General features: G+C 48.2%; 1 protein-coding gene across 6 annotated transcripts; it reads left to right on the top strand.

Moving 5' to 3' along the window:
- The first annotated feature begins 1,096 nt into the window (after positions 1–1,096).
- Positions 1,097–10,116, top strand: nap1l4a (nucleosome assembly protein 1-like 4a). 6 transcript variants are annotated; one of them, XM_023956175.2, is made up of 14 exons: positions 1,097–1,227; positions 2,176–2,266; positions 2,515–2,659; positions 3,072–3,158; positions 3,757–3,891; positions 5,599–5,670; positions 5,752–5,891; positions 5,972–6,117; positions 7,977–7,996; positions 8,073–8,192; positions 8,267–8,302; positions 8,377–8,430; positions 8,793–8,827; positions 9,084–10,116. In XM_023956175.2, exons 2-13 carry the CDS (start codon positions 2,193–2,195, stop codon positions 8,796–8,798), a joined length of 1,035 nt encoding a protein of 344 aa, XP_023811943.1. In that variant the 5' UTR covers positions 1,097–1,227; positions 2,176–2,192; the 3' UTR covers positions 8,799–8,827; positions 9,084–10,116. The 6 variants fall into 6 exon arrangements, with proteins under 6 accessions (XP_023811943.1, XP_023811942.1, XP_078805263.1 ...); XM_078949139.1 differs by having other exon boundaries at positions 1,220–1,458; XM_023956174.2 differs by lacking the exon at positions 8,793–8,827.
- Positions 10,117–11,223: the final 1,107 nt, after the last annotated feature.

The raw sequence follows: 11,223 nt of genomic DNA, 5'->3' as shown, positions 1-11,223 counted from the left end.
CATCTGTGCGGGGAAACAGATGACAAATAGCCGCTGGTTTAATTCTGGCTCATGTGGGCACTTTAACGTTGGGAGGTGGGTCATCTAGACCCACTAGACAGTGCTCTGAACCTTTTTTCTTCAATGATTTGTGATCTTCACTGGTGTCCATGGATTACATGAAATCTTTCCACCTTTATCCACCTTTGTCATGGTAGGGAGAACACCTCAATGGAAGGGGGGGGGGGGTCATAGGATAGCACAAGGGTTATGTGCACTGTCCCTGAGAAAAAATGAAAGTGAACCTCTAAGGGGAACAACAACACACAGAACTACAGATGATTTGCGATGCCTGCACTTATGGCTTCCTTTTGTTGCATAAATACAAATTTTTAGCGTTAAAACCAAAATGATTATCAGTAGAAAATGTTAAAGAGTTAAATGTTTCAAGTAAAACAATTTCTAATCATAAAGTATTCTGAGTGATCTTGATTGTAATAAGCACAACCGTTCATATAAATAGAAATCTCCTTTATTTTTTCATCAGTGATTCTCTTTTTGTAGAAAGAGTTTACAAAAACTCTTCCTTTATTGAGCGCCAGCAGTTTCATCAAAATAAACTACAACTAATGTAGGACACCATGTCCCACAATGCATTGTTTTGGAGCCATCAGGGCGGCTGCAGTCAGCGCAGTAACTTTTTTTATTTAACTTTATTTGCAAACGTATGACCAAACAGGCAGTCGGGTTGTCTTCATCAACAATGACTCTGAAAGGAAGAAATAAAAGTAACATGACAAAATCATGACATGAAGAACTAAAACAACCCTCACTCACGTACAGACATAAAAAGAGGTCTTAAAATAAATGAATTGTGTTGAATATGTCCAACAGTAGACTTGCACCCTTGTTAGGCATACATTTTAAAGCATTAAAATAATTTTCTTGTAAATGTTTAGTTAGCACAGTACCTAAACACCTTTAAATTTAGGTTTCATCGGTTTAATCCGGGGGACTTTGTCAAAGTAAAAAACATGAAAAGAACTTTTAGATGTGTTTAAATTTCTATGATAATGGATAAAAACGGATCTCGGCAGATTGGATTTATACCTACTTTGATTTCGTCCTTGAACGCAACTTCCCATTAACTGTCCAATCAGAAACAAGAATGCTGGAGCGCGTGTGTTTCTCGCGCGAGGAGGTAGACGCGTGAACGAAGCCACTGGTAAAATTTCCGCTCGTGTCGAGGTGAGAGCAAAGATGTGACCGCAAATATGAACGAAACCACGCGTTCACGCAAATATAGCGACAGCATCGGTTAATCCAACGTTTTCTTTACCGCACGGGCGATCCTCCGCCGTGACGTCATTCTGCTGCTTTTATCAAACTGAGGCTAGCGGCGGCTAACGATTAGCTTCGCACCGCGACTGACTAAAGCGACGTAGCTGCAGCTGTTAACTCCAGCACGCGGGATTTGACGTCTGTGGTTTTTCTTTAATCATTCAGTACTTGTGACGTCAAAGATTGTGCATGTTATATGGTTTTGTATTGTTCTCCGTGCTGCTAGCTGTGAACATCCTGCTAAACAACAAGCGGCCAAGTCTGGCTAGCTGCTGTCAAATGCGAAGCTCCGCCCACAGCAGCCGGGAACCCGATCATAGCTGCTGTTGTTGTTGTTGTTGTTGTTGTTGTTGTTGTTGTTGTGGGGCGGCGGCGGTGGCGTTCGTCCTGGTCCCGCAGGTTCATTTTATGCTCGCAGAGTAAAGCTAGCTGGAGCCCGGTCGGTGGGAGTGCGTCATCGGCCTGTGCTACTGTGTTGCCTTCAGGGACTCACGGTCACACTCAGAGCTTCAGTGGTTTTTCCCAGAGTGTTGAGGCGGACGGAAGTGAGCATTCAGATGTCTTTCCGCTCCTGTTTATTCAGCTAACATTACTATAAAAACCCTAGATGCAAAAATGTTACAAATGATAAACTGAATGTTGGAGGCATTTCATTCATGATCTTGAGTTTTCCTGGCTCTCTCTGGGTCCTTGAACTCGTCACAGTTCCAAACCAAAGCCTAAGTCTGACTGTTGGTTTCTCCCTGCAGCTGTATGAACACGCCGGAGTTTGCTGATGTGGTGAAGCGCGCGGTGTGTTCACAGCCACTGATTTATCAGAACTGTTTGTTACAATACCTTTACTTTGCTTTGCAGGTGAAGAGGAACAGGAAATGCCAAATCCAGGTGGACAGATGGACAGACCTCCAGTCGTGGACATAATTCCATCCCTTCACACCATGGAAATGTACCTTTATAATATCTAAAAATACTTATATTTTTTATTTAACCACAGTTAGCATAATGACTCGTAGCATTTATAATAAAAGGTTTAGGAGATAAAAGCTACTTAAACATGTAGATTGGCATGAAATTCATAAATTACATCTCTGAACCTCCAGCTGTCCGTAAACGTTAACCGTTCAGGGTTTTGGTTGGGCTTTAAAACTTCATAGTGGCAGATTTTCAATGGAAAGCATTGATGTTTGTGTGCAGCATACTCCCCAAAGCAGTGAGGAGGCGCATAAACGCCCTGAGGAAGCTGCAGGTCCAGTGCGCTCACATAGAGGCCAAGTTCTACGAAGAGGTCCACGAGTTGGAGCGAAAGTACGCAGCTCTCTATCAGCCGCTGTTTGACAAGGTCAGTAATACCAGAGAACCAGGAAGTCAGTAAGCAGAAGCTGGCACTTTCTAAGAGGACATTTATGGGAATGAAGGAGCATCTGCTGCTGTTCTCCAGCTGGAGACCTCATTCTTCCACATTCTAACCCCACTGGGATGCAGATCGAAAACTGTACCAGCAGGACTTCATGCTGATTCAGTCAATCTAAACTCTTTGCTGGCTGAGCAGTAAAAGTGGGGCTGCTGGAGTGACAGCTGCAGTCCTGCTGCACCTGTCTAGACATGTTCAGGTCACGTGTGCGCCGCCGCTCGCTGTAAAGGAGTGCAAGTGGCAGCCTTACAGAATTCCACCCGCTCATGTTACGCGTCTAAATGGAGATCTTCTGCGATTTGTGGGAAAATGCATGTCTGACGTGCGATCTCCTCCACAGAGACGAGACGTGGTCTCAGGAGCCGTGGAGCCCACAGACGAGGAGTGTGAGTGGCCCAGTGACAAGGACGAGGAGGAGGAGCTCGCTGTAAGTAAATCTGCCAAACATGATCAGACATATCCCGGCTGAGAAGGACAAACGGCTTTTTCTTTCCCTCATCCTGAAATCCCAACATTCGTCATCAGAGTGGAGGAACTAGCCGTGAAGCCAGTTGAGAACAAACTTAGTTGCTAAAGGATGCATCATTGTTCACATTATTGTTGGTTGCTCCTCCTCTGCTGGAACAGACTGGAACAAAAGCTGCCCCCCCTCACAGCAGCCTAGAGGATCACACTGTTCCAGCAGCTGCTCAGTTGGGGGTGCCAGTGGTCCTACTCAGCCTTCATCATCTGTAGAGAAGCTCCTCACTGCTCCTCCTTTTACCCAGCTGACATTTCCAAACGTCTTTGTAGTTCTTGTTTCTTCAGTTTCATACTTTGGCCATTAGTTTCTCCTCTAAACACACGGAGCTTCGAGCATCTTCTCCCCTTGGTTCTCCTTATCCCTTTGAACCAGACCTGGATCAGAGCACCTGGATCTTTTCATTTACATACTTGTTTCTTTAGAAATACATAATGTGGATTTAGGTCTAAATAAAATGTGAATATCTAAGAAATCTGACCGTTCGTGTGTTTTTGGTCTCTAGGAGGAGGTGAAGGAAAAAGCTTCCATTGAAGATGCGAAGAAGGAGGAAGCCACACCAGAAGAAGGCCCCAAGGGAATACCGGAGTTCTGGCTCGCAATTTTCAAGAGTGTGGACATGCTCAGTGACATGTTACAGGTAAATAGACACGCACAGTGACATGTTACAGGTATGTAGACACGCACAGTGACATGTTACAGGTAAATAGACACGCTCAGTGACATGTTACAGGTATGTAAACACGCTCAGTGACATGTTACAGGTATGTAGACATGCTCAGTGACATGTTACAGGTAAATAGACACACACAGTGACATGTTACAGGTAAATAGACACACACAGTGACATGTTACAGGTAAATAGACACGCACAGTGACATGTTACAGGTAAATAGACACACACAGTGACATGTTACAGGTAAATAGACACGCACAGTGACATGTTACAGGAATGTAGACACGCACAGTGACATGTTACAGGTAAATAGACACACACAGTGACATGTTACAGGTAAATAGACACGCACAGTGACATGTTACAGGTATGTAAACACGCTCAGTGACATGTTACAGGTATGTAGACACGCTCAGTGACATGTTACAGGTATGTAGACACACTCAGTGATATGTTACAGGTAAATAGACATGCTCAGTGACATGTTACAGGTAAATAGACACGCACAGTGACATGTTACAGGTATATAGACACGCTCAGTGACATGTTACAGGTAAATAGACACGCTCAGTGACATGTTACAGGTAAATAGACACGCTCAGTGACATGTTACAGGTAAATAGACACGCTCAGTGACATGTTACAGGTAAATAGACACGCACAGTGACATGTTACAGGTATATAGACACGCTCAGTGACATGTTACAGGTAAATAGACACACTCAGTGACATGTTACAGGTATGTAGACACGCTCAGTGACATGTTACAGGTAAATAGACACACTCAGTGACATGTTACAGGTATGTAGACACGCTCAGTGACATGTTACAGGTAAATAGACACGCACAGTGACATGTTACAGGTATGTAGACACACTCAGTGACATGTTACAGGTATGTAGACACGCTCAGTGACATGTTACAGGTAAATAGACACGCTCAGTGACATGTTAAAGGTAAATAGACACGCACAGTGACATGTTACAGGTAAATAGACACGCACAGTGACATGTTACAGGTATGTAGACACGCACAGTGACATGTTACAGGTAAATAGACACACACAGTGACATGTTACAGGTAAATAGACACGCTCAGTGACATGTTACAGGTAAATAGACACGCACAGTGACATGTTACAGGTATGTAGACACGCACAGTGACATGTTGCAGGTAAATAGACACGCACAGTGACATGTTACAGGTAAATAGACACGCTCAGTGACATGTTACAGGTAAATAGACACGCACAGTGACATGTTACAGGTATGTAGACACGCTCAGTGACATGTTACAGGTAAATAGACACGCTCAGTGACATGTTACAGGTAAATAGACACACTCAGTGACATGTTACAGGTATGTAGACACGCTCAGTGACATGTTACAGGTAAATAGACACACTCAGTGACATGTTACAGGTATGTAGACACACTCAGTGACATGTTACAGGTAAATAGACACACTCAGTGACATGTTACAGGTATGTAGACACACTCAGTGACATGTTACAGGTATGTAGACACACTCAGTGACATGTTACAGGTATGTAGACACACTCAGTGATATGTTACGAGTATGTAGACACACTCAGAACCATGTTGCGGGTAAATCTGAGCAGTTTGCCCCCATCTGCCCCATGCACTCCTTGAACCTCTGCCCTCTTGTTAGGAACACGACGAGCCCATCCTGAAACACCTGAAGGACATCCAAGTCAAGTTTTCTGAGCCCGGGCAGCCGATGGTCAGTGTCTGTGCAGCAGCATCAGTGCAGTCATTGCACTCTTTTTGGTGTCTAAAGCCTCTCTGGATCGTTCTCCCACAGAGTTTCACGTTAGAGTTCCACTTTGAGCCCAACGGATACTTCAACAATGCAGTCCTCACTAAAGTCTACAAGATGAAATCCGAGCCTGATGCCTCAGACCCCTTCTCCTTTGAAGGTCCGGAGATCATTGACTGTGAAGGGTGAGAGGACGGTGACTAAAGACTGTTGTTGGTCATTAAAGGGGTTTGATCTAAACCGGTGTCTCCACCGGTCTCTGCAGGTGTCAAATAGACTGGCACAAAGGGAAGGATGTGACGGTGAAAACCATCAAGAAGAAGCAGAAGCACAAAGGCCGCGGCACCATTCGCACCGTCACCAAACAAGTCTCCAACGACTCTTTCTTTAACTTCTTTAACCCTATCAAAGGTAAGCCCAACACAGCACCATGGAGCGCGCTCAGAACAGCACTGTCATCTGTTAGAACGTGTGTAGAGCGGGTCTCCCTTGGGGGGTCCTGGCTCGTACCTGGGGTGGGGGCGGGGGGATGCCCGGAACTCCTGGGTGGTTATGGGGTGCTTGTCTGGGGCTGTGGGTGTCCTTCTCCGGTGGGGCCCTGCGTAGGGCACTCCCGGCGCGGCGGGGGGGCTGCTTTCCTGGCTGGGCTGGGGCAGCGCTCTCTTTCCCTCCGTGCCTCCCTGCTCTCTGGCTCTGGGGGCCTTGCGGCGGTCCTGCTGGCCCTGGCCTGGGTGGCGGGCTTGGTCGCCCGGGCGGCGGTTGTTCCCTGCCGGTTCCCGTGTGGCGTTGGGGGGATTTCGGCTGCTGCTGCTGCTGCGGTGGGGGTCTTGGGGTGGGGATGGCTGGGCACTCTCCCTCCTTCTTGTCACGTTCCACCATCCATTTTAGAAGAACATAAACACTCACCTGAGCACAGGTGTTAGCTCACCTTTGCACTAACAGTTTGCGTGATTGAATGACTGAAATATTTCACACTAGTTGGTTTTAAGGCATAAGTATGCGTGTGAACACTATCTGTTTTGTGTACATGTTGACATGTGGACATTTTTGCAGCTAGCAGGTGTGTTGATAACATTTGAGTGTGTGTGTGAACAGGCCCCGCCCTTTTTGTACTACATTTGAACCTTACCATAATGATTAACAACCAGTAAGCCTGTCTGCTCTATGCTGCTTCATGGTCTTACCCCCTTTCCCCTCCTATTATCACCCCCTACCCCCCCTCTCTCTAATGTCCCTCTCTCTTCTTCCCTTCTTTCCTTTTCCGTCCGGTCCAACACCAAAGATTTTCAAACATGATTGAAATTAATAAAGTTTGGCCTCAATTCCAAAAGGGGTTTATTCAGACATACCTTTGGTTTGTCTGAAGATTAATAACCCCTCTTGTTAAAGTAAAATATGTCCAACACAAGAGGCCCTCAGCTCTCATCTGTCTGCCCAGCTGTTGGACAGGACAAGTAGCAAAGAAAGAAGTGAGAGAAATGGGAGAAAAGGTAGTAAAAATGAGAGAAAAAAATTAGTTTAAAGAAGAAGAAAAAAAAGAACGTCTATGTTTGACCTGAAGACCGTCAACATAAGAAATGTCCTGGGTCCAAAAAGGTTTGGTTCAGTACAGAAGAAAGACCAGAACAGAAACATGTTCTTGTTTTTGATGAAAATGAAGAAGTTCATGTCGAAGGTGGCGCTCTCTTCTTTATCAGACTCTTATCTCAGGTAGATGGTTCAAAGTAAACTGAGTTCTGGTGAAGTTCTGGTGAGAGCTGTAGGACAGAGAAACCACCAGCAGGGGGCAGCAGAGCCAATGGAGCGGTTGTTTTTTACTCCTGCGATGTTCCGTCTGATTTCAGAGTTTTATTCGTCTGAGGTTCTTCTTCAGTTTGAGGATGAGGAGTTTAATCAGGAGAAGCTAAAACCTCCGTTTGGGTCATCAGAAGTTTCACTGGGTCTTTGAAACCCCCCTGTTTTGGGACGGGGGTTACCCCCGGCAGAGGAATGAGAAGAGGTGGAGCTAACCTGAGCTGACCTCTGACCTGAAGGTTTCAGGCAGTCTAGATGAAGAAGGTCTGGCGGGGCGTCCAGCGCCTCAGATCTGCTCAGACTCGAACCCTTTGAGGTTAGTCCTGCAGGTGGAGGCTCAGCTGTGGAGCAGGTCGCGTGTTTTGTTCAGGTGGAGGTCACCGCACACGCTCAGTCGGGTCCGGTCTCGTGCAGCTCTTGGTTTGTGAATGCAGCGTTTGTTCTGAGGCTGAACTTGTGTTTGTTTTGTCTTCCAGCCCCACCAAACGGAGAGCTGGTCAGTAGATCTTCAGTTGATCTTGGTGACGACCAAACTGGTTGGACGTTCTTCCTAATCTGGTTTTGTCTTCCAGGACGAGGACTCGGAGTTGACTTTAGCCACAGACTTTGAAATCGGTCACTTCTTCCGTGAGAGAATAGTTCCCAGAGCCGTCCTGTACTTCACCGGGGAAGCCCTGGAGGACGACGAGAGTGTGAGTGCTCTTCATCACCAGAAGTTTCCATCAGCCGAGTGAGATTCTCACCAATGTGCCGCTTTGTTCTGCAGTTTGAGGAGGAGGAGCTGGAGGAAGGAGACGAAGAGGTAAGTTTGTGAGGCGTTTGGGACCAACGTGACGGTTGGAATGTCTGCTGCTCACTCTGCTTTCTGTCTGCTAGGAGCAAGATGAAGACGGAGACGAAGACGATGAGGAGGGAGACCTCGACCCCAAGGTTAGTTATGGCTGGATCTTTCAGTAAGAGCAGAGGAAGCATCTGCCTCAAAGGTCAGAAGGTCGGATGAGTAAACGACGCCGCTCACCATCCCGACTCCATGCGGTAACGTGCTCGTCTGTGGGAACACGTGAACGTGCACAGACACGTTCACGTGTTCCCACAGACAATCAACGTGCTCACACGTGAACGTGCACAGAGGTCTTCAGCTCCATCAAACGCCACGGTTGACGTTGTTTTCTCGCCCCGCTGTGATTGGCTGCTGAGATGACAATGCTGTGTCCCTGTTGGTTTCTGAGTGATGATTAAACTTGTTCGTGCTGTTGTCTGTCCCCCCCCCGGACCCCCCCCCCCCATTACAGGCCTAATCAGTCATTCTCCTTCCATGCATTTGTAGGTAAGGGAGAAGACTGCGCTGCTTTTCTTCCTCACTTCAGCTCAGAGGCTTAACTTTAGGACCAGTCTGTCTTCTTCACTCCATGTCCCAGTAGTTCCCTGCTGTCCCCCCCCCCCCCCCCCTCGTTCCGTCTGCTAACACCCCCCCCCCCCCCCTCCGCTGTGTCCGACCAGAGCTCCTCCCCCTGCTGCTTCTGCTCCCTGCGGGCTCCTCCAGGAGGAGCCGGTCTCACCGCTCTTCTCCCTGTCCTCCACAGAAGGAGCAGCCTCCACCCGCCGAATGCAAACAGCAGTAACCGCAGCCCCCCAGGAGGCGGAGTCCTGCCGTCCATCAAGTCCACTTTAGCCAATCCACGGGCCTCCTGCTCCAACAGGCTCCGCCCCTTTCATCTGAATGCAATAGGACGCTAAGCAGACGGCGTTTTTCTGTGCATGACTTGTTTCTCCTCCGTCTTGAACATTATTACCCCCCCCCCCCCCCCCCATTTAAACCTCAAAGTATTCAGAAACATCTGGGTGGAGACAGGAGCCCCCCCCGGCTAAACACGGAGTGGGACGAATCAGTCACTCAGGGTTTTTTAACGCCAACAAGCAAAGTGAGTTCACTGCTGACAGGGTTGACCTTACTTTTCTCTGGGGGGGGCACTTCTTCCTTTTTTAAGGTGTTTTGTAAGGAGAGCTGCAGAAATCATGTTCTTAACTTTTGCAAGTGCTCCGTGTGACGTCATTGACCTATTTATTGTGGTGTCGTTCAACTGTTGGAGGAAAGTTGGGAGCCCTCGCCGCGGCGGGGCCACTCCCCCGCTCAGGAGGGCGGGGCTTAGCATCAAAACTCTCTTTGTCCGCGGCCGTGATGGAGGCGGACGCTCTGCCGAGCAGGCCTCCTGCGGTTGGTTTGTAGATCTGGACACGTGTGGGTGAAGCAGGAAGTTACCCAGCATCCTCTCTGCTGAAGCCGGGCGTCACGCTCCAGCGTTGTAGTTTCTAGAAGCAACTCCCGTCGTCCATCTGGGAGGTGTGAGCGAATCGGAACAGAGTGCCAATGATTTTCACGGAGGTCTCAGCTCCTCTGGAAGCTGCTTCCTGACCCCCCACACACACACACACACACCCCGGTCTCTACGATTGTACGCGTCGGTGGACACCTCCCAGAGCCGCGGCCACTCCCTCAAATTTACCACATGGACCGTGCGCCCGCCTTAACTGGTTCTTCAGTTTGTTACTCGCGCAATATTTCTTTTGGATTTGTACAGTTAGTTAAAATATTCTATTAAAGTTGTGGAACATGAAGACGTTCTGTGTGTGTGACGTTCTGACGGGGGCGAAGGCAGAACCACCGCCGCCTTTTCCCTCTGAATGGATGGGGGGGGCAGATTTTTGCTTTTTAATAACAAAGATCAAAGGAACCTCCTGTCGTTTGTTTTTCATTCAACGTCTGTATTTTCTGAACATTTTCCTTAAGTGGAAGTTTGATTTGATGTGTTTTTCCTAAAGTGAAGCCGATTTCAGCCGCGTCAGAAGCTTTTATCACCTTCACCTGGCAGGCTGTGGCTCAAACACACATGAGTGTTCATTAGAAATGAATGGGGATGGGGGGGCATGATGGGTTCAGCATCAGGGGGAGGGGGTCAGAGAACCTCAGCTGCAGCGTTCTTAACGCGGGATATGTGAAACGGTTAATGTTGAATGGAAGAAGGAGACTTTTCTGCTCCACCTGCCGGATGTGTCCGCCGGTGTTACACCTGCCCCCACAGAGGAGGCCTCTGGGAGGGGGGCCTTCTTCAGGCCGAGCACATCCGCGGCAGCAAAGCCACCTGGAGGAGCAGAACAAGAGCTGCATTCTGCTGCAGCTTCATCCTGAAGTCTTCCTCTGAGCTGCAGCTGCCTCCTTTGAGTCCAAACGATGGGGGTAAAAACGGGGGCGCTTTGTCCTGCTGCTGCTCCAACGGAGCGTTCACCAGACTCCAGCTTTTCATCCAAACCTCTGAGATAAAAACCAGGAGGATGCTTTCAGGCGTCTTGGCGGTAAAGACCTTCCTTGTTCCGTCTGAGCTGCTTCAAACGGCGGCGCCGTGTGGGAACGTCGGCCTCAGGACACACCTGTGCAGATTTCTGAATGGAGAGCGGATGAGGCGTGTTCAGTCTGAGTCACGCCACTCTGCTCGGCTCGGAGGTTACAAAAGTGCAGCGCGGCTGGAAATGGCAGCGGGTTTGACCTGCAGGTCAAACGGAACCAAAGTCCAGTTCACACGTCGGAGATCAGATCAGTGAACTGAAACCAAGTGCTGAGTAGAATGAGAAACTCCTGGGTTCTGTCGGGTTTCCTGACGTAGAAACACTGAAGGTTCAGAGGGGAACTGCTCAGACTCTAACCTGGACCGCGAGGCCTGACTGGTA

Source organism: Oryzias latipes, chromosome 6 (assembly GCF_053564925.1).
Source record: "Oryzias latipes strain Hd-rR chromosome 6, Olatipes_Hd-rR_3.1".
Taxonomy (NCBI): domain Eukaryota; kingdom Metazoa; phylum Chordata; class Actinopteri; order Beloniformes; family Adrianichthyidae; genus Oryzias; species Oryzias latipes.
The sequence above is the reverse complement of the archived record's forward strand: the minus strand, read 5'-3'. Positions and strand labels throughout refer to the sequence as shown.